This window comes from Balaenoptera physalus, assembly GCF_965194825.1.
Source record: "Balaenoptera physalus genome assembly, chromosome: 9".
Lineage (NCBI taxonomy): Eukaryota > Metazoa > Chordata > Mammalia > Artiodactyla > Balaenopteridae > Balaenoptera > Balaenoptera physalus.
This window is the reverse complement of record NC_138888.1, coordinates 95,003,292-95,030,909: the sequence shown is the minus strand read 5'-3', so window position 1 is coordinate 95,030,909 and position 27,618 is coordinate 95,003,292. Positions and strand designations below refer to the sequence as shown.

At 39.6% G+C, this 27,618-nt stretch overlaps 1 protein-coding gene across 4 annotated transcripts in view; it reads left to right on the top strand.

Moving 5' to 3' along the window:
• The window catches only part of MEI4 (meiotic double-stranded break formation protein 4), a 255,740-nt gene that overhangs the window by 83,673 nt on the left and 144,449 nt on the right, over positions 1-27,618 (top strand). For all 4 annotated transcript variants that reach the window (XM_082474217.1, XM_082474218.1, XM_082474216.1 and 1 more), the window contains exon 3: positions 990-1,525. In XM_082474217.1, the coding sequence (XP_082330343.1) occupies positions 990-1,525 (536 nt within the window). The remainder of the gene's footprint in view (positions 1-989; positions 1,526-27,618) is intronic.

The following is a 27,618-nucleotide window of genomic DNA, read 5'->3' as shown; positions in this document are numbered from 1 at the left end:
ATAGATATAGATAGATATACTTGAATAATTATAAATAAGTACACATACATATATACATTGTTTATATATTTATTTTTGTAGATTAGGTATATGTGTGGGTATATAGATAATTTTTCCAAATTACACTCACTCTACACTCTACATATAAATTCTGAGGTCCTTAATATCTCTTTTAAGATCTTTTGTGACCGGCCTCTACGTATTTCTCCGACTTAATATCTTGCCTTATATTTTCTGTAAAAGGAACATGAAACTACTGGTGGGTCCTTAAATATACAGTACTCTTCTTTTCCTTCTTAAGTTGTGCTTTTGTGCATACCCTTTGGTAGATGGAATTCTCTTCTCTTCCTCCATTCCCCCAACTTTTAAACTTGGAATTCTTGCTTATGTGTTATAAATCAGTTGTACCATCACTTCTTCCAGGAGGCATTGATCTAACTGGGGTGGGCTGTTCAGTGTTCCTCCTATTTTCATAGTGCCCTGAGCATATCTCTATCTTACATACACCTGTTGTTTTGCAGGTACCTGTTGGAATCTATACCAGACAGTGACCTCCTTCAGGTTTCGTGGTCTCTCCTCTGTATCTTTCAAGCATGGCCTTGACTGGGAGATAGTGACTTGACAAAACATGGGTGAATCATCTGTGCTTTCTACCAGATAAAGACCTTGTCTGCAGTCAGTCTAAGCAATTTCATTCACAGTTTCTTCTCTATCAGTTTTTATACTACTGCTTTTCAAATGTTTAATGCATATTTCATGCTTCATTTAGTATTTTAAGTTAGAAAGATCAATGTCTAGTTTTTATATGAAGAAATGTTAGGGACTTCCCTGGTGGCCCAATGGTTAAGACTGTGCTTCCAAAGCAGGGGACGCAGGTTCGATCCCTGGTTGGGGAACTAAGATCCCACATGCTGTGTGGTGCAGCAAAAAAAAAAAAAAAAGAAATATTAGATACAGAAAGATAACACTTCTGTTCCTTTCTCTTTCAGGAGGTCCATCTTCCCAGTTGCAGGCTCAGGAACCTAGAAGTTCTGAAAACACTTTGACTCTGCTGGAAGATTCTGGGTGCGGTTTATCAAACGATCAGAGAACTGAACCTTCAGAGATGACCGAGCATTCTGGGGAGAGCTGCATCTCCACCCCCTTCCCACCACTGCCCATTGTGAACAGACCTTGTGCTCCTCTGGAAAAGCCTCTGTCTTCTCACATGCAGTTCTTGCAACATCTGCTTGGGCTGAAGACCTTGACCGAGTCAGAGACTCTGAAAACTGACTTAAGCCACTTTGAAAACGCCTCTTCCACAGTATCCGATTCTGTTTTTCAGTTGCTGGATGGCTTGATCACTTTTTACCGAGAACCCAAACTTCCTTGTTCAAGCTTTTGGATCAAAGCTGTGGATACTTTAGCTAGACTGATCAGTGATTGTAACTTATCTAACCATATTCTTAAAAAGTGTTCCAAGAAGTTGGAAGAATTTGAGAAGACCCTGCTACAGGTTATTTTAAGGAACAGCCATATCAGTCGGGTAAGTAATACATCTTTTCTGTGTATGAAATACCATGTCAGTAGTTTGGGTGAGCACGCCCACTGGGTAGTGCCTGTTGTGGTCCCTTGGCTTCATGGCTCAGTCTCCAGTTGGACCTTGTTTTGCAGCCATCTGGAGTTCTGACCCAGCAACATCTGCTTGGGTCCTCACGACCCAGCTGTGGCCTCTGATGCCACAGCTTTGTTCTCTCCATAGATGCCTATGCTTTCAAGCTTATGCTTCTCCACTTGGAGTTACCTTCCCTGTTTTTCTTATTGGTATCTTTGGATACTTCTCTTTTTAAAAAAAAAAAAAATTATTATTTATTTATTTATTTTTGGCCGTGTTGGGTCTTTGATGCTGCGCGCGGGCTTTCTCTAGTTGCGGCGAGCGGGGGCTACTCTTCGTTGCAGTGCGTGGGCTTCTCATTGCTGTGGCTTCTCTCTTTGTGGAGCACGGGCTCTAGGCACGTGGGCTTCAGTAGTTGTGGCACGTGGGCTCAGTAGTTGTGGCTCACGGGCTCTAGAGCTCAAGCTCAGTAGTTGTGGCTCATGGGCTCTAGAGCACAGGCTCAGTAGTTGTGGCACACAGGCTTAGTTGCTCCGCAGCTTGTGGGATCTTCCCAGACCAGAGATCGAACCCGTGTCCCCTGCATTGGCAGGCGGATTCTCAACCACTGCACCACCAAGGAAGCCCTGGATACTTCTCTTTTGTTTTCCCCTGCCTACATTTACTTCCTACTGCTCAAAAAGTCTCAATGCTTTTCAAAACACCACTTATACTTATGGTTTTCCAATCTGTAACGTCTATGACCATTAAATTCCTCAGGATGGATTACCTGTACTGTATTGAGTTTATTCTTTTTCTGGCATTGACTAGCAAATGCCTGGAGGTCAAAGACTGTTTTTCTCTTCTGTTAGAATTTCCCTTGTAAGTGGCATAATACCCCATGGACCCACTGCAGATGTGGGTTAATTGAATACATTGGCTGAGGAACAGATACTATATGGCATTGTTTTGGTTTTTGTTTTTCTTTTTTACTTAACATGGCTTAGAAAAGTTGACTCGGGGATTCTTTTCTTACAGGTGACATTGAAGTAACCTGAAGTTGTTTTGTTGTTTGGCTCTTGAGACATAATGGAGAGTTTCTTTTTGGTATTACTTTCTATCTTCTTCACTATCTGATCCTTTGGGATGGTTGTAAATGCCTTCATATTTTAATCTTTTTTAATTGACTACTAAAAATATCAGAGGAGACTAAAAGGTCCATTTAACTTATTTACTACATTTCATTGGGTAAAGGTTCACAAGGTTGTTGGACCTTGTTTTTTCTGATACCTCGCTGTCTCGTGTTTGTTCCCAGTGTCATTATCTAATGCTCAGAGTTTTTGTACAATATCGGCTTTACCTGAATTTTCAAAACTCTGACAAAATTGAACTAATAAGCTAATTTGTTGCACATCCATATCTTCTTCCCTTCTCTATTAAGGTATGATTTGATCAGTATTATAGAAAACTTTACAATTAAGCTTTTGGCATTTTGAAAGATACTGAATTTTCTGTCTAGGAAACTGAAATTTTTCTTTTACCTAATATGGTCAATCAGGAATTAAATATCAGATTTTCCGTGGTATCTATCTGAGATATATAATCAGCTTCTCAGCCATCAATAAATACCTCAAATACTTAATATTCCTAAATCTGTTTTTTTGCATATGTTTGCTTTCTTCTTTTAAAACTACTTTAAACAGGTTTTGTGTGACTTGGAGCCTTCCAGATACTAGCATTCATATTCCTTATCAGTTACCAGATGATGCAAATATTTTTTCAGTCTAGTCTTTCTCTCACTGAAGGATTGGCCTACACAAGAGTAGAGTTGGGAACTGTATGTATAGAAGAAACTTGTGATGGTACACGTGGGTCCGAAGTGTATTTTCATACCATTTATCATGGTACAAGCCATTGTTGAATAGTTGGTCAGCAGTGGAAGAACGAGTGAATGAGCGGCCTTGTTGTTTAGCCAATATCTAATTGTTATCTTAGTCCTGTGTCTGTCTGGGAAGGTTAAGCTGTCCTCTGCTTGCAGTTACCTCTACTTTTCTTGGAGAGGTCATTGTTGCCATTTAGGGAAAGTAGCATCATAAAATTGCTCACTGCATTCACAGTTAGGATGATGGTTCATAAATAAGTTTTAATGACTTTATCTCTGGGGATTTTTCTTCTCCCCAGCAAAAGCATCTTAGACTAAATCATTCAAACTTTTGTCGTTATTACTACCATCATTATTATTATTACCATTGTCATCTTGTTCCAGATATGTTCACAAAACTTCTTTAGCAGAAAAATTGACTAACAATTACTCTTTGTAAATGCTTTTCTGTGTTTTTTCAGCTTTCCTTGAATAATAAACAAAATCTCAAGAAAGAATATATTCTGACATGAAATATAGGATAGCTCCTACTATTATATTTTTTATTGATACTATTCTTGATTTATTAAAACAAAATATCCAGTTTAGGGGGAAAAAGTACTTCTTTTGAAAAACCTTGTTTCCAGAGATTGGAAGTGTTTAATTAAATTATACTAGTTAAAACCGTGAGCCCTGCTATTGATGTCATTAAAGTGAACCTATGTTTGTGCAATGTGATAGGAAAAGGTGTGGTATGGATACTTTAATATTCTGACTGAGGGATTTCATGTATCTATAATTCATGTACAGTCAGGTTTTAAATAAAATATAAATATTCAACAACATGTTCTGAACACATTCAGTAGTAAAATTATTCTGACCATAACTTAGTCTTTCTTTAATGATACCAGTAAGAACTTGGTATCTTTCAAAATCTTGAGGTCATCATGGTGAATGTCAGTTATATTAGAGTTGTGTATATATATATATATATATATATATATATATATATATATACACATATATACATATATATATATACACATATATGTTCAAGAAATAGGAGATTGAAATGAGATATCTTAGAAATTATTTTGAGTAATTCTCTGATATTAGCTTGGTTGAAATTATTAATAAGTTTAGGGGAAAATATATGATTTGTGATTTTTTTAGATTTGGATAAATCCTATTTATTTTTGTGCTTTTTTTTTAAGGAACTTTATATTATGTTTATATAATAACAAATTTTTTAGGAATTGTTATCTTAGTTCCATGTCTGTATTATATTTTTAGGATTACCATTAGGTAGGACTTGAAGGTATAATCTATAGTGTGACATTTGACAGGCATGGAGGATATATGTCTTGAAACCAGATGGCTTCCAGGGGTCTGCACTGGGCCTGTTCTAGGGGTCCTGGGATACAATGGTGACTTAACTTGGGTTGAACTGTCTTCTACTTACAGGCTCCAGTATGGCACCTTCCTCATTCCTCTGGATACTTGCTTGGGGTCAGGAAGGTTTCCCTTTGAGTTATTTAATGCCCTTTGTTTGTCTGACAAACTGACCTTTCCTATACTTCTAGACTTCAAAATGTGTTTATTTCTATGATTAGAAACAGCATGAGCTAATCCTAGCATTGTATGGCCACCTATTTCTACTATCATGGAAGTTTAACACTAGAATGCTTATAGTTCTATTTAGATTTTGCAGTGGTATCTTTGTCTTAAATTTTCATTTGTTTTAAAGAGATGGGAATGATTATAGTAAGTTAAATATCAAAACCTATAGTTATCATTGAGCTTTTTAGATATTTAGCATACAGTGCTAAATCTTAGAGACATAATAATGAGTTACTTAGAACACATATTCTTCAGATTTCTTATTTTTTTAAACCATAAAACAACTCTTGGACATATTAGTTGTGAAATTGAAAAAAAAAATACTGATTATCAAACAGACCTTAAATTAGAATCTTTTGTATGTATGGTAAGCAGAATAATGGTCCCCCAGAGATGTCCACATCCTAATCCCTGGAGCTTGTGAATATGTCACCTTACGTGACAGCAGGTGGGTGGCATTTCAGGTTGCTTATCAGCTGACCCTGGGATGTGGTTTTCCTGGATTACCCACCTGGGCCCAGTACCCACAAGGGTGATTGTAAGTGGAACGGGGTGGCAGGAGAGTCAGTGTCCAAATCAGAGAGAATTTTGAAGATGCTATGCTTCTTGCTGTAGAGATGCAGGAAGGGGCCGAGAGCCAAGAAGTGCAGGCTGGAGAAAGCAGGGAAATGGGCTCCGCAAGGATCGCAGACCTGCCAGCCCCTTCCCTTTGGCCCAGTGAGACCCCTTCAGACTTCTGACCCCCAGAACGGTAACGGAATAAATGTATGTTCTTTTAAGCCACTAAGTTTGTGGTAGTTTGATACAGCAGCAACAGGATGTAATAAACTGTGCTTCCCATTTTTATACGGTAACTCTGTGAGATACGTGTGGTTGCCATTCTTGTTTCCATTTGAGAGATAGGAAAGCTGAGGCTGAGAAAATTAGTGAGCGGTGCTGTGCACACTAGCCCCTCGAACGCGCATGGCACGTGGCTGTGCTTGCTCGCTGCCTTCTCTCTCCTCACGGTCCTCAGATCCGGAAGACTGACCCAGATGTCTGCAGGTGTCACCTACAGAGTCCTCTTCCCACCTGCTGCCGGCTCCCTGATGCTCATCCCTTCCTGCCAGCGTCCTGACTCGTCCGACCCTCGTCTGATCCCCCCGCCTCACGGCTGGGAATCCGGCGGTGGCCCCGCTGGATCCGTGAGGCGGCACATTCCTCATCGCGGCCCGTGGGGCTCTTTCCTACGGCCTCATCCAGCCTCTTTGGCCTTACCTGTCTCCATTCCATCCTAAACCGTCTTCACCCGGTCAGGCGGACGTGTCTGTGGTTGTCCGAGGGCTTGCTGTTCTGTCCCCGCCCTCTGTGCTGCAGGACCTGCCAGGCCCTTCTGCTGTCCAGCCAGTTCCACCCGGCTTTCCAGACGGGGCTTGAGGATCAGCTCCCTGGGGAAGCTTCCCTCGTCCCCTGCCTCCGTCTCCCTTTCCTTTGGCTGATTAAATACGCTTCCCATGAATTCACCGCAGCGCACGTCTCACCGTGCAGGGGCTCCTGACTGCGATTTATCCTCCGTCAGAATCCAGTCTCCGGGCCAGTGCCAGGCTGTCCTCGCTCCGTGTCCTCAGGGCTCCATGCGCTGCTTGGTGGGGTGGGTTTGGGGGTCTCAGTGTAGCTGGTGCAGGTGGGGTCTAGGCTCCTCACGTGGCCTTTGCTCCCATAGGGGGCTGGGCCGCAGTCTTTTCCTGTGGGGTTTTGGCAGCTTCAGGGAGGTTATCTCTAAAAGCTCTCCATCTTGCTAGGCTGCCCCTTTTCTGTCCTTTGGCTAGGAGAGCAGACTTTTACTGTTGTTGTTGTTGTTTTTGTCTGTACCCACTGGCATTTCTGGGTTGTTGGCTTTTTTCGTTCCAAATGTGAGATAAACGAGACAAAAAGGAAACCAGATCTATTTTTTTGTTTTTTGAGGAACCTCCGTACTGTTTTCCATAGTGGCTGCACCAATTTACATTCCCGCTTTTCTCCACACCCTCTCAGTCCCACTCCTGGGCATATATCTGGAGAAAACCATAACGCGAAAAGATACGTGCACCCCAGTATTCATAGCAGCTCTGCTTACAATAGCCAAGACATGAAAACAACCTAAATGACCATCGGCAGATGAATGGATAAAGAAGATGTGGTATATATACACAATGGAAATTACTCAGCCATAAAAAAGAATGAAATAATGCCATTTGCAGCAACATGGATGGACCTAGAGATTGTCATACTAAGTGAAGTAAGTCAGACAGAGAAAGACAGATATCATATGATATCACTTATATGTGGAATCTAAAAAAAATGGTGCAAATGAACTTATTTACAAAACAGAAACAGACCCACAAACACGGAAAGCAAGCTTATGGTTACCAAAGGGGAAAGGTGGGGAGGGATAAATTAGGAGTTTGGGATTGACATATACACATTACTGTATATAAAATAACCGATAAGGAACTACTGTACAGCATAGGGAGCTATACTCAGTATTTTGTAATAACCTACAAGGGAAAAGAATCTGAGAAGGAATATATATATATGTATATGTACATGTATATATATGTATAACTGAATCACTTTTGTACACTTGAAACTAACACAACATTGTAAATGAACTATACTTCAATTAAAAAAAAAAAAAAAACAAACCAAAAAAAACTAAGTAATTGCAGAAAAAAAGGAAAAGAAAACCGGAGAACTCACCACCTAGTCCTTCCGTTGGTCCTAAGGTTCATAGCCTGTCCACCTGTCAGTCTTCTTGGGTGTGTTTTAAATATAATGCCTAGGGTTTTTAGTACTTAGTGAGAGGATGAGAGGTACACAAGTCCACTTTCCAGAAGTGGAAACCTGTGAATGTATTTTTAAAATACGTACTATTCCATATTATAATGACAAAGAGCTAGCCCTCTGTCCCACCTGAGACCACCGTGGCCAGGTGTGTACTCCTGTTCTGCCCCCACTTACACCTGTGCTTTTAAACAAAAGGCTTATGCTGCTATATCTCAGGTTATTTTCTTTTTTATCTGTTCACTTTTTATCATAGAAGACAAAAATTTATGTCTTATGTGGCTGCTCTCTTCCAATTATACTCCTCAGTCATAGTTTTGTCATAAGTTTTGGTTAAATAAATATTACATATTTATATTATTATAAATATGTGGTGATGTATTTGTATTATTTTAAACATGCCAAGACGTATTTGTATTATTATAAACATGCCAAGACATATTTGTATTATTATAAACATGCCATGACGCATTTGTATTATTATAAACATGCCATGACGCATTTGTATTATTATATGTTACTGCATATTTATATTATTATAAATATGTTACTGCATATTTATATTATTATAAATATGTAATTTTTAACACCAACACATCTAATATACAATGGTTTCATTTCCTTTTTTTACAGCTTTTTTTTTTTCCTTAGGATTTTTTTTTCCACTTGCTTAGTTTTCTGCATACCTATAATTGATGCTTCTTTCAGATACTTTGACAGGGTTGTAAACATCCTCTCAGTATGGCCAAACAAATGAAGTCATTTATCAGTTCCATCTTTTATTTATTTTAAGATACACCTTCTGGAGCCCTTCATCTCCCTGTTCTCATCTGGGCTGAGCTTCCTGTGTCTCTGATCAGCTTTACTCCATGGACTTCTTTTAATCACCACTCTGGGAATTCCCTTTGCTGCTTTTTTGTGCTGTGTCTCTGAGTCCCTAGATCTCATATATTCTTCCTTTCCTTAGTTTATAACTTCATTTAGGTGATGCACATTGTTTACGAGCTCACTTAGAATGGATTCCTGGGATGTAACCTCTAAAAATATTTGTTTGCTTAAAATATTTTATTCCAACTTTAAACTTTATTGGTGGATTAGGATAGATTTTCTGGTTGGAAATCATTTTTTCCGTAGAATTTAAAACATTTTTCTACTAACTTCTGGATTCCACTGTTTCTAATCAGATTTCCAGTGTAATTCTGATTGTAATTCCTTCAACGTGATCTATCCCTCAACCTCGCACACCCGGAGAAGCACTTAAGATCTCTCCTGTTTCCATTGTTTCGTAATTACAGGATGGTGTACCTCAGTGTGGGTCTTTTTCTTAAGTCCTTGGTGGGTCTTTGAATTTGGGATTTCATCTTTCAGTTCTGAAAAATTTTTGAATAGTTTTTCTCATATATTTCTGCCTTTTATCTTCTCTGTATCCTTTTTCTAGAACAGTTCTTGGTCTGATCCTCTAGATTTCTTATCTCTTTTTCTTGTACTGTTTATTCTTTTTCTTTTTCTTTTTCCTGGGAGATTTCCTCAACTTTTTCTTTTAGCCATTCTATTGAATTTTTATTTCTGCTGAAATATTTTTCGTTTCTATGAGTTCCTGTTCTCTTGATTGTTCCTTTTCATAGCCCCCAGTTCTTGTTTTATATACAATAATGTGTAAAACTTTTATATTTTCCTTGTTCCCTGCTTTGCCTCTATTTTCTTCTGGTCTTGATTTCCCCATCTCAGTTGATCACTGTTTTTCATATTTGAGGCTTTCCAGTGCCTTGAACTAACCTGGAAAGATGGGCAAGCTTTAGGAGGGCCCCCTGAAAGATAACTAGGGGGAGGTATGCCAGCTGCTTGACGAGAGGCACTGAGGCAGGGGGAAGCTTGGAGAGCCCTGGAACTGCTGCAGTCTGGGGGGTTCGGTTGGAAAGGAGTGGACCTTTGGAAGACATGTACCTAATGTGATGAGAAGGTCCAGGTAGTGAAGGTTCTTGTATTGTTTTGTTAAATACTTGAGTTTCTTCTGCAGCCCTGAGGTATAAGGTGTACAATTTAAAATCGTGTGCACAGTTTTGTGTGTAGGAGCATGTGCTTTTTTTTCCTAGGAGGGCGCTCATCCTTTTCATGTGATTCTGAAACGATGCTGTGATCCCCAAAGTAAACAACATCTGGGAAACCATTGAGACTGACTTGCACACCCCACCCAAATAAATACCTCAAAACATGGCTCAAATATTACTTCACTCATAAATTCTTTCTTATCAATTTGATCCTGAAATGGGCTCCTCTTCTGAACTTCTGTAGTGATTGTTGTCTACATAATTCACTTTTCAGTTTGCCATATGCTGTATTATTTCAGCTTATCTAGTATGGCTTGAATTTTTTTAATGTTTTATTAAACCTGTCAAATGTTTTTATCACAGAGATTAACAGCTTAGGTTAGCATACCCAAAATTTATTTACTAGCGCTGGCCTTAGATAACTGATATCGAGTTCCACATCTATAAAATGGAGACAGTAAATGTGATTACTTCATAGGGCTGTTGGGAATATTCAATGAGTAGATGCAGATGAAGTGCTTATTAGCATAATATCAGATATCGTATGCTGTCCTGAGGAAGGGCCATATCCTATTTTCTCTACTATTCCTGATATAATGCTGAGCTCATTCTAGGAGCAAAATGAAGTATTTTCTGAATTGAAAATAAGAGAATTAAAGTAAATGACAAGTTATACTTCATATACCCCATATGCTTAAATATTCAATGAGTAGATGCAGATGAAGTGCTTATTAGCATAATATCAGATATCGTATGCTGTCCTGAGGAAGGGCCATATCCTATTTTCTCTACTATTCCTGATATAATGCTGAGCTCATTCCAGGAGCAAAATGAAGTATTTTCTGAATTGAAAATAAGAGAATTAAAGTAAATGACAAGTTATACTTCATATACCCCATATGCTTAAATACCATCTTCTGTCTTTTGATCAAATTTTTCTGTGTATAAAACCTTCCCAAGCAGCAGCTCTCTCTTACTGACACTGTAATGACATTCCTGAAGCACCCCCATGTACTAGGCAGCAGGGCCTCATTTTGTGGTGTCACTAACTGCCCTTCCAACGGCCACGGCTTCCCGCTGACCGATGAGCTTATTAGCAGGTATCATGGATTTTTCTTCCTATTTTAATTATAGAAAATCCATTGTAGGGACTTCCCTGGTGGTCTAGTAGTTAAGACTTTGCCTTCCAATGCAGGGGGTGCAGGTTCAATCCCCGGTCGGGGAGCTAAGATCCCACATGCCTTGCAGCCAAAAATATGAAACATAAAACAGAAGCACTGTTGTAACAAATTCAATAAAGACTTTAAAAATGGTCCACATAGCGGGGAACTTCAAGGTGGCGGAGGAGTAAGATGTGGAGATCACCTTCCTCCCCACAAATACATCAGAAATACATCTACATGTGGAACAACTCCTACAGAACATCTACTGAACACTGGCAGAAGACCTCAGACTTCCCAAAAGGCAAGAAACTCCCCACGTACCTGGGTAGGCAAAAGAAAAAAGAAAAAACAGAGACAAAAGAATAGGGGCTGCACCTGCACCAGTGGGAGGGAGCTGTGAAGGAGGAAACATTTCCACACACTAGGAAGCCCCTTCACTGGTGGAAAAGGGGGCGTGGGTGGGGGGGAAGCTTCGGAGCCATGGAGGAGAGCGCAGCAATAGGGGTGCAGAGGGCAAAGTGGAGAGATTCCTGCACAGAGGATTGGTGCCGACCAGCACTCACCAGCCTGAGAGGCTGTCTGCTCACCCGCTGGGGCAGGTGGGGGCTGGGAGCTGAGTCTCGGGCTTCAGAGGTCAGATCCCAGGGAGAGGACTGGGGTTGGCTGCGTGATCACAGCCTGAAGGGGCCAGTGTGCCACAGCTAGCTGGGAGGAGTCCAGGAAAAAGTCTGGAGCTGCCTAAGAGGCAAGAGACCATTGTTTCGGGGTGCATGAGGAGAGGGGATTCAGAGCACCACTTAAACAAGCTCCAGAGAGAGGCTTGAGCCACGGCAATCAGCACGGACACCAGAGACCAGCATGACATGCTAAGGCTGCTGCTGCAGCCACCAGGAATCCTGTGTGAAAGCACAGGTCACTGTCCACACCTCACCCCACCCCATGAGCCTGTGCAGCCCGCCACTGCCAGGGTCCCGTGATCCAGGGACAACTTCCCCAGGAGAACGCACGGCGCACCTCAGGCTGTTGCAACATCATACCAGCCTTTGCCACCGCAGGCTCACCCTGCATTCTGTACCCCTCTCTCCCCTGGCCTGAGTGAGCCAGAGCCCCCAGATCAGCTGCTCCTTTAACCCTGTCCTGTCTCAGCGAAGAACAGACGCCCTCAGGCACCCTACACGCAGAGGCAGGGCCAAATCCAAAGCTGAACCCGGGGAGCTGTGCAAACAAAGAAGAGAAAGGGAAATCTCTCCCAGCAGCCTCAGGAGCAGCGGATTAAATCTCCACAATCAACGTGATTTACCCTGCACCTGTGGAACACCTGAATAGACAATGATTCATCCCAAAATTGAGGCAGTGGACTTTGGGAGCAACTGTAGACATGGGGTTTGCTTTCTGCATCTAATTTGTTTCTGGTTTTGTTTATCTTAGTTTAGTAATTACACTTTATTATCATTGATAGATTTGTTTATTGATTTGGTTGCTCTCTTTGTTTTTTTTAACATATATATATATTTTTTCCTTTTTCTCTTTTTTGTGAGTGTGTATGTATATGCTTCTTTGTGTGATTTTGTCTATATAGCTTTGCTTTTACCATTTGTCCTAGGGTTCTTTCTGTCCATTTTTTTTCTTTTTTTAGTATAGTTTTTAGTGCTTGTTATCATTGGTGGATTTATTTATTGGTTTGGTTGCTCTATTCTTTCATTCTTTTTTGTTTATTACTTTTTAAAGTTTATTTTTAATATATTGTTTTTATTTTCTATTTTAATAACTTTATTTTATTTATTTATTTATTTTTCTTTCGTTCTTTTTTTGTCCTCCCTTTTCTTCTGACCTGTGTGGCTGACAAGGTCTTGGTGCTCCGGCTGGGTGTCAGGCCTGAGCCTCTGAGGTGGGAGAGCCAAGTCCAGGACATTGGTCCACCAGAGACCTCCCGGCCCCACATAATATCAAATGGCGAAAGCTCTCCCAGAGATCTCCATCTCAATGCTAAGACCCAGCTCCACTCAACGACCCGCAAGCTACAGTGCTGGACACCCCATACCAAACAACTAGCAAGACAGGAAAACAACCCCACCCATTCGCTGAGAAGCTGCCAGGAATCATAATAAGTTCACAGAAATCCCAAAACACACCACCGGATGCAGCCCTGCCCACCAGAAAGGCAAGATCCAGCCTCATCCACCAGAACACAAGCACCAGTCCCCTCCACCAAGAAGCCTACATAACCCACTGACCGACCTTACGCGCTGGGGGCAGACACCAAAAACAATGGGAACTACGAACCTGCAGCTGGTGAAAAGGAGACCCCCAAATGCAGTAAGTTAAGCAAAATGAGAAGACAGAGAAATACACAGAAGATGAAGGAGCAAAGTAAAAACCCACCAGACCAAACAAATGAAGAGGAAATAGGCAGTCTACCTGAAAAAGAATTCAGAGTAATGATAGTAAAGATGATCCAAAATCTTGGAACTAGAATGGAGAAAATACAAGAAACGTTTAACTGGGACATAGAAGAACTGAAGAGCAAACAAACAATGATGAACAACATAATAGACGAAATTAAAAATACTCTAGAAGGGATCAATAGCAGAATAACTGAAGCAGAAGAACGGATAAGTGACCTGGAAGATAAAAGAGCGGAAATAACTACCACAGAGGAGAATAAAGAAAAAAGAATGAAAAGAATTGAGGACAGTCTCAGAGAACTCTGGGACAACATTAAACGCACCAACATTCGAATTATAGGGGTCCCAGAAGAAAAAGAGGAAAAGAAAGGGACTGAGAAAATATTTGAAGAGCTTATAGTTCAAAACTTCCCTTATATGGGAAAGGGAATAGTCAATCAAGTCCAAGAAGCTCAGAGAGACCCATACAGGATAAATCCAAGGAGAAACACGCCAAGACACATATTACTCAAACTATCAAAAATTAAATACAAAGAAAAAATATTAAAAGCAGCCAGGGAAAAGCAACAAATAACATACAGGGGAATCCCCATAAGTTTAACAGCTGATCTTTCAGCAGAAACTCTGCAAGCCAGAAAGGAGTGGCAGGATATATTTAATGTGATGAAGGAGAAAAACCTACAACCAAGAATACTCTACTCAGTAAGGATCTCATTCAGATTCAGCGGAGAAATTAAAACCTTCCCAGACAAGCAAAAGCTAAGAGAATTCATCACCACCAAACCAGCTTTACAACAAATGCTAAAGGAACTTCTCTAGGTGGGAAACACAAGAGAAGGAAAAGAGCTACAATAACAAACCCAAAACAATTAAGAAAATGTTAATAGGAACATACATATCGATAATTACCTTAAATGTAAATGGATTAAATGCTCCAACCAAAAGACAGAGACTGGCTGAATGTATACAAAATTAAGACCCGTATATATGCTGTCTACAAGAGACCCACTTCACAACCTAGGGACACATACAGACTGAAAGTGAGGGGATGGAAAAAGATATTCCATGCAAATGGAAATCAAAAGAAAGCTGAAGTAGCAATTGTCATATCACACATATGGTCACCTTATTTTTGATAAAGGAGGCAAGAATCTACATTGGAGAAAAGACAGCACTTTAGTAAGTGGTGCTGGGAAAACTGGACAGCTACATGTCAAAGAATGAAATTAGAACACTCCCTAACACTATACACAAAAATAAACTCATAATGGATTAAAGACTTAAATGTAAGGCCAGACACTATAAAACTCTTAGAGGAAAACATAGGCAGAACACTCAGTGACATAAATCACAGCAAGATCCTTTTGACCCACCTCCTAGAGAAATGGAAATAAAAACAAAAATAAACAAATGGGACCTAATGAAGCTTAAAAGCTTTTGCACAGCAAAGGAAACCATAAACAAGACAAAAAGACAACCCTCAGAATGGGAGAAAATATTTGCAAACGAATCAACGGACAAAGGATTAATCTCCAAAATATACAGCAGCTCATGCAGCTCAATATCAAAAAACAAACAACCCAATCCACTAATTGGCAAAGACATAAATAGACATTTCTCCAAAGAAGGTATACAGATTGCCAACAAACACATGAAAGGATGCTCAACATCACTAATCATTAGAGAAATGCAAATCAAAACTACAATGAGGTATCACCTCACACTGGTCAGAATGGCCATCATTAAAAAATCTACAAACTAAATGCTGGAGAGGGTGTGGAGAAAAGGGAGCCCTCTTGCACTGTTGGTGGGAATGTAAATTGATACAGCCACTATGGAGAACAGTATGGAAGGTCATTATAAAAGTAAAAATAGAACTACCATATGACCCAGCAATCCCACTACTGGGCGTATACCCTGAGAAAACTATAATTCAAAAAGAGTCATGTACCACAATGTTCATTGCAGCTCTATTTACAATAGCCAGGACATGGAAGCAATCTAAGTGTCCATCGACAGATGAATGGATAAAGAAGATGTGGCCCATATATGCAATGGAATATTACTCTGCCTTAAAAAGAAAAGAAATTGAATTATTTGTAGTGAGGTGGATTGACCTAGAGACTGTCATACAGAGTGAAGTAAGTCAGAAAGAGAAACAAATACCATATGCTAACACATATGTATGCAATCAAAAAAACAAAAAGGGTTCTGAAGAACCTAGGGGCAGGACAGGAATAAAGACGCAGACCTAGAGAATGGACTTGAGGACACGGGGAGGGGGAAGGGTAAGCTGGGACGAAGTGAGAGAGTGTCATGGACATATATACACTACCAAATATAAAATAGATAGCTGGTGGAAGCAGTCGCATAGCACAGGGAGATCAGCTCGGTGCTTTGTGACCACCTAGAGGGGTGGGATAGGGAGGGTGGGAGGGAGACGCAAGAGGGAGGGGATATGGGGATAAATGTATACGTAGATATGATTCACTTTGTTATACAGCAGAAAGTAACACACCATTGTAAAGCAATTATATTCCAAGAAAGATATTTTTTTTTAAAGTGGTCCGCATAAAAAAAAAAATCTTAAAAGAAAATCCATTGTAAATTAACTGTTTGAGTGTCAAGGTTTCACTTACTCTTTGCACCCATCCCTTCCTTTCTGGGTTATGTTTCTGCTCTCAGATTTGCTAGGTGTTGATTCCCCTCAGACTGTCCTTTTTGCTTAGATCACCAATGATGTGGCCTTCAGGCAGTTTTTAGGTAAATCTGAAGATACGGTTCATGAAATCAGATGTCTTTTTTCACCAATGTGGGTTTCCTAGTTTTATCTAAAACTCAATCATGCCACAATCATATCAACCAATAAAACCTATCAACTTTTTATTATAGTTCTGTCTATGTAGCAGCATTTGTTTTACCTTTCTTTGCTGTGAGTTAGGGCATCATTGTAGTAATGACATAGGCTTTTGCTCCTTTGCTGACTTATCCTCTGTTTCCGTTTTTGTCATAGGTGTTCATCAGTTTCTTAAAGTTTGCCTCCCGGATTTTTAAGGCTACTCACAGTCTGCTTTTTTTTTTGGACAGTCCTGGGGGCACAGAAGTTGTGTCTAACCCTCCGTGCCCCTTTGCATCTTTTTGCAGAGCTGTGTTTAAAAAAAAAACTGGGCTAATGTTCCTGCGGTTGTAGTTTAATTTAATAAGCATTTACTGAAACAAGTTGTGTCATAAACTAAAATCTTAATACTCATTTGACCACTGCATAAATCAGACATTCCTTGGATTTTCTAAGTAGTGTTTAACTTGCAGCACTCATTCAGAGGAAACAGGAATAGACAGAGCAGAACTTGGTTCAGTTTACTTTCAAGGTATAGTTTATCTCTTCCTAAGATAATTAACAGCAGTCTGTCTTCATATTATACCTCATAGCTTGTGAAGCCGTTTCACATGTAGTTTATTATCTCTTCTGTCATCAACTCTGTGTCGTGGTTATTACCATCTTCAGTTTATAGCGGAAAAGATTGAGGATAGGTAGGTTAAAGGACTCAGTGAAGTTACTTAATTAACCAGTCATGGAACACCTGTGTCTCAAACCTATAGCATTCTATAGGTTCTTCCCCTTTTTCTACTATATCTTATTTCCATCACTAATTTTAAAAATTATCCATACGTTTTTGTCCTAAATGCAAAAGAAGTAAACTGACTTCAATTTATGGGATAAAAAAATATTCATTGGAAATCAAAGACCTTAGCAATATTTCTCTCAATTTTATAAGAAGACTATTTATAGTTTGCTTGGGTAAGTTGCTGCATTTTATTCTGTACAAAGGTTTATGTTTATAGAAAGCAAAAAAGGAAAAAAAAACTGCTCTGCATTATAATATAGGGTCACTTGTTCCTTTTTTTTCTTTATTGGCTATAAATAACAGTCTGTTGGAGACTTTATGATTGTATATCGAGTCGTATAGCACTAGTTTCTAATTGAGTATATAAACTATGTGGTTTTGCTTGTGTCTGCATAAAAATTGAAATACCTTCCTTCCTGTTTTAATAAGTTTTGTGAAATACATTTAAATTTTGCTCTTTATAAATTTATAAATAGGAATTTGAAGCTATCATTTTTTTTTTAGTTTATTTTCCCACTGAGTTCAGAATCTGCTTAAAGTACCCACCCCACTTAGTTATCAGTACTCACAAGGGTTGGAAAAGCTTAAATCATAGCTATCAAACGTGAGACCTGGAAAAATCAAAGAATTCTGAGAACATTAAATTGCTTCTCCTTTATTTAGAGGCAATGATGACTTTGAAGCAGAACGCTTTGCTTTGAGCATATAATTAACCATTAACTCATTTATTTGTTTTTCCCATGGCGTTTTTCGAGTGTGAGGTCTCTAATGTGAAACACGGGACCCCTCTAACGGGCTGGATTCTGTCAGAGATGCTGGATACACTGTGGTTGACTAATGAGACACAGTCCCTGACTTAGGGAGCTAATAATCGAGATAGCCATAAACTGTAAACTAACGTAACAGGTATGCAGAAAAGAAATGAGCAGGGTGCAATGGGAGAGAATGAAAGACAAGATCCAATTTAAATTGGTGGGACATGCAAGGCCTCATGGAGGAAGTAGCTTTTAAGTAGAACGAGAGGGAGTTTGGAGTAAGGACTGTTGAGACAGTGGTCGCAGCATGTGCCCCTGGGACAGGATGGGTGAGTGATTGCAAGGAGGCATGTGCTCAAGTTGAGAGAGGGAAGGGCGGAGAGCTGCGTGATGAGTTTGGGAAAGTACGGACTGTAATGGATTGGTAGGTTGCCTACTGTATTCATTGCCTGGGGCTGCTGAAACAAATTGCCATAATCTTGAAGGCTTAACAACAGAAATTTATTCTCTCACAGTTCTGGTGGCCAGAAATCGGAACTAAAGGTGTTTTTGTCTGGAGATGCTAGGGGAGAGTCTGCTCCTTGCCTCTGACAGCTCCTGGTGGCTTCTGGCATTGCTGGGCTCTGGCTGCATCCTGCTCTCTTTCTTCTTCACGTTGCCTTCTTCACTGTGTGTCCAAGCTCCCTGTGCCTCTTACTTATGAGGATACTGGTGATGGTATTTAGGGACTTCCTGAACAATCCAGGATTCTCTCTTCATTTCAAGATCCTTTACTTAATCACCTCCACAAGGACCCTTTTTCTAAATAAGATAGTGAGATTCGCAGGTTACAGGGACTTGATGTAGATATCCTTTGAGGGCCATGTTCTAGCCTACTGTACCTACCCACTATTCGTTTCCACGCTTATTACCCTTTGATTTTATTAAAATGTCTATCCCTATCTATGTGCCATGCATGTGTTTCTCTGGGCTTCTGGGGAAGTTGCTTCTCATTCTCTGAGAGAGTCCTAGAAGCAATTCTCCATCTCTTCCTCTGGCTACTGTCTTGTGAAGATGTAAAGCTGGGACTCACAATTATCCTGCTGTCATCTGAAGGGCAGAGTAGCTACATAAAGGAGGGTCAAGTCCAGAAGAATCACAGGAAATCCAACCAGAGCCGGTCAGCAGCCAGAGCAGCCTCCCCAGTCTCTGGATTTCCACTCACGGGAGTCAGTGCATTTCATTAGCCTTTAAAGTGGTTTGAGTTGGGTTTTCTGCAACTTGCAGCCCGCAGCATCTTTTGGATAGGCTGCTGCAAGGAGTTTGGATTTTATTTGCTGTGTAATGGAAGTCATCGCTTTAGGTTTCGAAACCTCACTCTGAATACCACCGAGGTCATTGATTAGAAGGGGGACAAGAGGAGGAGGTAGAGAAACCTTTAGGCCCTGCTGCAGTCCAGGTGAGAGTGGATGACGGCTTACACTAGGTTGGTGGAGGTAGAAATGAAAAGAGTTATACAGATTTAAAATATATACTGGGGGCAAAAGTATGTACTGGAAGATTTCTCCTTAAAGTTGGTAGAGTGAGGACAGACATCTAACTTGGCTTCTACCCTGATTAAAACAATAGTAAAGGACTTTTTAAAGGCATAAGCATATGGGGGAAATGGGAAACCAGACAATAGCAACAAACTGTTAGAAGCTGGAGAAGACTCGGACAATTGGTAAATGCCTTAGTGGATCCAAGAAAACAGAATTGTAAAGGAGCATTTGAGAAAGCTATTATCCAGACTAGTTTACACAGTAGACTTGCCAAAGACTCAGAAATTAGCTCTGCTAGTTACCTTTGGAAGAGGAAATGGAGACCAGGTGACGGTAGGTAAAATAAGGAGGTTTGGTCAGAGGTGTGCTTTGGAAGCATTAGAGCCCTGGATCCCCTCCTTGTACCACACATGGCAGGGATGTGCCACTCCCACAACTGGAAAAAGCCTGGGGATTTATTCTCTGGAAATAGTAGTAGTAATAATAATGATAAGGCATCTTATTCTGGAAATTAGACAGAGTTGAGGGTAAAGGCACTCTTTTTAAACGGGGATTAAATAAACCTACGTGTACGGTTGCTGATACTTCCCCAAGCTTCTTCTCCCATTTGGCTCCAGAACACCGGCAACAAGACCTTTACCTCTCAGACAGCAAATGAGAAATCTTTTCTGGGGAAATTGAACATCCCAAGAGGAAAAGCACGAACGCACTGAAATCAAAGTTTCCCTAAAGGAAACAGCAGTAGATCCTGTACTAAAGCTTATAATGCACTGGCCCCACCCACAAATGGGAGCTTCTGGTCAGCTTTCAGTCATGGCTCTTATGAAGCAGAATTAGCAGATTTCTGAGGAAAGTGTCTAATATGAAAGTCAGTTCCTGAAAACAATTTGGTGGATTCAGAGAGCAGGAAGAGAGGCAAAAGTTAAATTTAAAAATAAAATATATATGTATATATGTGTGTGTACACACACATACACACACAAATATATGTAAAATATATATATATATATATTTAATGGTCTCAGAAAGGTAAAAGCATGTTTGGTAACGATGAAAAAGAAAATGGTGCTTTAAAATAAAATTTTCAGGGTATAAATAAGACTTTTAAAATTAAAATTACTAAAGGTTTGGAAGTTTAGGTAGGGAAATCTTCCAGAGAGTAAAGGAAGAAAGAAAATAGAAAATAATGGAGCAATAGAAAGAAAACTGGAGGGCCAATTTTTGGAATCAAACATTTGAATTATAGAGTTCCGGAAAGAGGGAATAAGAAAATAAGAGGAAATCATTGAAGATGCAATTTAAGAAATTTCCTACCAGTGAAAAACCTGTATTTTTAGGTTGTCAGCCTACCAAGTACCCTGTACTTGGATGAAAATAGACTTAAACTAAGGCCATCACTGTGAAATTTCTAAATACTATCTCAAAGAAAAAAGCTGCTTCCAGAAAGAAGAGGAAACACATTTACAGTTTTATGAGCCAAATACCAGGAATACACATATTTCAGATTTTTCAAAAGCAAAAATAGTGGAAGAATTGAAGACAGTGAAATCTTACCGAATATTTTCCAGGAAATTGATTTCCAACTCAGCATTTGGTACCTGATCAAACTATCAACCAAGTATAAGAATAAATGGAGATATTTTCAGGCATATTAGGTCTCGGATTATACCTCCCATGTATGTATTTTCTCTCAGGACACTATTGATGCTATTCTCTCACAAAATGAGCTAGTGAACCAGGAGTAGAAGGCAGGAAATACAGGAAACTGAAGAACAGCACATGATGGAAGATTATGCTGAAGGAAATCTTAGGGTGACAGCGTGGCACAAGGCCTGGAGAGCAACCTTGTGGAGTCGGTCAGAGATTCCAGGCACGAGCCTTTAAGAAAGTAAGACTGACAGAATATGGAGTATGTAGGAACATCTTCAGAGCAGATTAAGACAATTGAAGAAGAGTGTGGGGGTGAATTTTTATTACGTGCATAAAAAATTAACCAATGAATAAAACTAGACAATTATTAATTACAGGGGAAAATGTGCAGAAAAGGAAAAATGTATAGTAATCTACATGGTTTGGCTGTGCATAGCATTTACATAGTTACAGTAATATAAGCATAGAGTGGATATCTATCCAAAATCATGGATGAAAAATGGATGTTTGTGTGAATGTGTGTGTGTGTGAGAGAGAGACAGAGAGAGAGAGAGAGAGAGAGAGGAGGAGAATGGAGATGAGTGCAGGGCAAAGAAAGATAGTCCCTTCCATAGTGGAAAATCAGTGTTTTTTAAGGAAGTATGTTATTTATAATCATGAAAATAAATACCAAAAGAATCAACTAGAATAGTGTCAAATGAGAATGGTGGTGGAGAGGGGTAGGGTACCACTGTCTTTGGGATAAATGCTGTACAACTATTGGACAGTATCTGCTTGCAACACTTTAAAAAAATTAAAAACTGAAAAAAAAGTATGTTAGAGGGAGAATCCACTGGATTTGGCTATGGACAATGTGGAGGATGAGGGAGAAGTAGGCATTCAGCAGTATTCCTTGGTTTCTGGTCACTAACAACCAGGTGAACAGAGGTGCCATTTACAGAGTCAAGGAGGACAGCCAGGAGGAGGGACAGGACAGGCTGAGACTGGGGGGTAGGAGTGGGGATGGGCAGACCAAGCGCCCTTTGGGACATACCGAGTTGTATGATGACTGTAAGGTGATGTGCTTAGCAAGGCAGTGGGCTTTATCAGCCTGGATCCCACAGGAGAGAACTAGCCTGGAGATTATTGAGTCTTCATCAGCGTATAGAGGTTATTTAAAGCTGTGGGAGGCAGATCATACGCAGCAATTGAGCAGGGCCTAGGATGAGCCCTAGAAACAAGGAAGGACCCTGAAAAGGAGGTAAAGAATTAGAGCACTGAGCAGGAGAAAAGTTAGCGAGTGTTGTCATGGAAGTGAAGAGAAGAGCGTCTTTCAAAGAGAAGGCGTTGGTTGTCTTGCTGCATGACACTCAGAGCTTTCGGATGGGGAAGCTGAAAGGTGTCCATCATAAGCTCATGTTGTTCGTATGTAACTGTGGTACTTGATAACTTCGTGCTGTTGCCATGCATTTCCTGAGGATGCTCTCAAATCTTAATGTACTGGTGGTCACTTTATTACTTGTGCACAAACACCTTAATTTTTGAGTTAATGCCGGGGAAACATACTATAGATAATTCAAAACAATAATTTAAAATTATGTATTCTTTTAAAATATGTTGTTATATTTGGATTTAACTTTTGGTGGGCTTTTGATTGGAACCTGTTGATTGCTCTTTCTGTGACTAGTGTGTAAGGAAAGATGTTATGACATCTACCACAGCTGTCTTTTTGTTGGTCACAATTTGCCACTTTTCTGGGCTTCTATCTCTCAGTTCTCTCTGCCAAATGCTATTTTCACACGCCCCCCTCCTTACTTCCACACTTTAATTCTTTAGTTCTACACTTTTATTCAGAAACTCTTAGAAACAAACAACAGAAGAACATGGCATTGAGCTGGCTATAGTTGTTCATGTTCATAGGAAGAATTCTTAACACTTTCAAACAAGAAGTATTATGTCTTAATGAAGAAACACCTATGACCATTTTGGAATGGCATGATAGCTATTTGAAGTTATTTGGGAACGTCTGGGAGTTAGAGTTTTAGGTAGTAGTCACCTTACAGGGATGTGTCCTGGAAAGTAACAGGTATTCTCGGGGGGTTGCAAGGAACGGAGACTCCTTAAGCTCAACCTCAACCCCTTCAGCTCAAAGCAAGGTGCTTTCTGTGACCCTCTCACGGTTGCTCTTTTCAGGCTGTATAGGTGTAAATCTGCTCATCTGCTTCTCTAGCTCAATTGTAATTTTGCCTTACTGTTCATCTCTTCTCTATATATCATGACCTTTCAGTTCTGTGCTTGAAACTAAGTTGAGGGCTAAGCACAGTCCCTGGCATATTATAGTCTAATTGAATTAAATAGTTCTAATTCTAATATAGTCTTATTGAACTGAATAATTAATGAGTGAGTAGCTCATGTTCCTTCTGTTAAAAGTATATGTCAAGACCATCATGACAGAATCACCAAATGTGCTCAAATAATCATCACATATGAAGATTAATATTTATATGCAGAATGTACTCTTAAGGTAAACCATGGTAAAAATATACTGATACTGTGTTGTGTGATAATTCGAGATTGTTTTTATAGAGCTGGACAGACATTTCCTTCCCTTTTCTGTGTTATTTTCCTCATGCCTTTGATCTGTTCACATCAGTGCAGTTAGATTTTCCAAATACTGTGTGCTATTCTCCCCCGTAGCACATGAATGCTTGCTCCTAAATACATTAAAGCCTTACTCCTCAAAGTGTGGTCCAGGGACCAGCCATGCTGACATCATCTGGGAGCTTGTTAGAAATGCAAACTCTCAACCCCGCTCCCAGATCTACAGAATCTGATTCTGCACGTTCACAAGATCCCCAGGTAATTCATATACATATTAAAGTGTGAGGTGCACTGAATTAAAAAATAAATTTTGATTCTAACTCCCCAGTAATGAAGTCCTGTATTTATTGAATTCTTGCTAAGTTCTTTGCATAGATCATTTCACGTAATCCTTATAACAACCCAGGAAAGGTATTTTTATTATCCTTATTTTATAGATGGAGAAACTGAGGCATAAAGAGGTATAAGAACTTTTCCATAGACAGAGCTAGGCAGACCCTGGATCCGACCCAGGCGGTCCTACTCAGCAGGCTCTGTTCTTCATCAAGACAGTGGCTGCCTTCCCAAAGCTGTGGTTTGCTTATGCCCAGCTCCTAGCAACCTGTGCTCCACTGGTGCGGTGTCTGTCCTCTACGCTCAGAGAGTCTCTCTCCTCCCCATACCCTAAGCGCAGAACGTTTGAGAAGAATGTTCACCTTCTGTCTGCCCTGGTTCCTGAGGGTTTGGGAGCCACATGCGTGGATGGTGCACCTGCTGTGCGCTAACCCTCAGGAGGCAGACAGAACGGACAGGGAGGAATGCTATGAATACGGTCTGGATTCTGGCATTTATATTCCCCTTAGGGAGTTGTTGGTTAGGCTTAAGGGAAAGATGAGAAACGAGGAAAGAGTCTGAGTCCCTTTTGGTCTAGATACCCTAAAACCATGGAAGTAGATGAATCTTCAGTATCAGCCTAAGACGCGATTTTACAGTAAGGGAAAGGATTTCCATCTCAGAAAAATATCTTCATCTACTCAGGTTTTTAAAACAGCTTTACTGAGTTGTAAAGTAAACTACACGTGCTTAAAATACCCAATTTGATAAACTTTCATCTCTTCGGTTTTGTCTGCAGTTCTTTTCACAGGAGGCAAACACTCTTATACCACAAAATATAAAACTAGAATTATGTGGGAAAGTTTATACCACAGTAGTTGAGATCTTGGCCAAATGATACTGAATCTTTTTGTTTTGATAAGGGAAGAGGTCTAGAGGAGAGAAGTCACAGGCTGACTTCAAGAGGTAAGGAACAGGGTGCGCCTGAAATTGGAATAAAGGAAGATTGGGGCCAGTTCTCTAATTTGACAGTTTTAGCCCATTTATTATCATGTGTATAAACAAAAGGGTTGTTGTATGTAGCTGTGGCTGAACGAGAAACATGACCATTGCTCATCCATTGCTTTGCACGTAAAAGTAACAGATTAATTATGAGTTTTGAATGAGTAACTTACTGAACATATGTAAAATTGCTTACTGTTTTTCACCAACAGGCCTTTTGTTTTTCACCAAAGGCCTAGCAGCTTCAAATTCGTATCAGTCTATTGCTGAGTTAGTATAGCACATATAGTAGCAAGCCTTCATCTTAGTTGACTTTATTTCTCCTTAGGGCATTTACCTGAAACTCAGAAGGAGTCATTATATTTCTTTGTAAATCTGTTGTTTTCTTGCACTCCTGTGTTGCTGTCCATTGCAGCTTTGCACTTTCAAGGGAAACCATGGGATGTATTTGCCTGGGAAACAGAAGACTTGAGCTTTCATGTACATTCCTGGGATCCCTGTCTGAAAGATGGGGGCTTTCCTCCAACCTATTTCCTAGCAATCACAGAACAATGAATTTAGGCTCATCTAAGAGAAGGAGTTAGTTGGATGAATTAGAGTACAGGTGAGCATATATGTAATAATATATACTTAGTCTGTGATAGGTATATACCTAAGGGTATAAAAGGGGAAAATGACAAAATAATTTTTTTAAAAAACCCATGCCTTCCTTCATGGTAAACAGCTTGGTTTACTTTTCAAATGTGTTCAGCTTTTTCCCTGAGTCTTAATAAAAGCCATGAAAAAATCTGATGAAGCTGATCTCTCAACATAATTTCAGATGCTAAGACAAACAGGAAATATAACAATAATATGTATTCAGATAATTGAAACCAGAAAAGGCTTAGAAAGGTCTCTTAATTTCCTTCACCAGGAGTTTTACCTTGTACTGTGGAAGAGAGTTATTCAGAAATAGGACATAAATTTTTATCCAAAGTATTATTTTCTTTTATTTTAGGCATTTTCATGAATATTTCTGTTATTTTATGCAAAACAATTTTTTTTGAGAAAGAACACAAAACTGAGGAAAATACTAGAAAGTAAATATCATCAGTCTGATCTTCTTTTCATTGCTTCAGAGTAAAATCAAATAATAAAATAAGAACACTTAAACACTAATACATGCTACATTTAAATGAAGATTTATACATAGTTACTTATAAATGTGTTTACTAATGCTTAGTTTCAGTCTTTTGCTAAGAGATGAGTTCCCTAGAAACAGTACTGAAACATCCTTTTTATAGCAAACTAATCTTAAATAATTGACGTGAGAGAAATCAAGTTGGACAGAATTATAGAGAACTTGAGTGTAGAATTCATCCTCAAATAATTTCTACTAACTGACATGAAATTAACAATGGTCCATAACCTGTTTTTTAAAAAAATACTGGTGCTTGAATCCCATGCCAGACCCATTGAAATGGAATTTTGGGCATCTGATGTCTTTAAAAGTTTCACAGATGATCCTAACACTCAGTATGATGGAGAACCATTGAGCTAGAGGGGTGGTCTATTTAAAAAACAAAATGCAGGCACGCGTGCACAAACATACACACACACACACACCATTTAGTAACTGATCAGATACATTTTTTTTTTAGATGATGTGCTGTGGGTCCTGAAGTTTTCAGATGCTGAAATGAACACTAATCTTTCAATGCTGTGTTTGTGTGTCGGCTAGTTAAAGCTGTTACTAAGCAGCCACTGTGAGCCGTCTCATGCTGGTTGGTTCTGGCAGCTATTGCGTTGACAAAACCTGAGTTAGCAACCAGGAGAGATTTTCTGTTCATGGACACATGCTATTTAAAAATAGATTAATGTATGCCCTTGATGCATTTCAAGTTTATGAACATGAGGCTTCATTCTCCATGAATTAATTAAATACCAAGGGAATTAATGCTGAAGAAACACTGTACATTCTTAGGTGCAAGAGTGTCAGTTAAAGCCGGCAGAACAACAATTCAATCACAGGGGTTATTAAGAAGCTCTTTTAAAATTTGCAGTCTGGTAAGTTACAGCAAACGACTGGATGCCGAGCGTTGTTAAATGTAAATGTTGAGTTAAATTGACTTGCCCTAGGTTGTTTTTTCAGAGTACCATATTTATATGCATTATTTCTCCCTTTATACCCCATGATAAATAGAAGAGGAAATATAACCCACCATCTGGGTCCTGTTAAGTTTTCATTCTAGGCAACTCATAAATCCTACTTCTTCCTCTACTTTCTATTGGGCTAATCATCCAGAATTTCCAAGAAATCAGTGGCAAGGCACATTGCTGACTCAGGATTGAGGCATATTAGAAATTGTCCATACTTTTTCCTTCTCTCCCAGTTACCTTTATGAATAACATACTGACTCTATACAATTTCTCCAACAGATAAACATTTGGGTTAAGCTAGTATAGAATACAGGAAGTCACTAGGGATTTGGAGTGGGACGTGAGAGAGTTTTTCACTTCTCAGAAAGTCACGTAACCTCTGTGCCATTGCATTTTATCATTTGAAAATGGATTAGAGAAGGATAAAATGGTGTTTGTAGAGGCACTTTGTAAATTTTTGAAGCTTTATGCAAATTCTATTATTTTATTATTAATGCAGCTCTCTCTGGAGTGGGAGGTGATACATAAAAGCCAATTCATCATTAAAATCCTTGTGAGGATT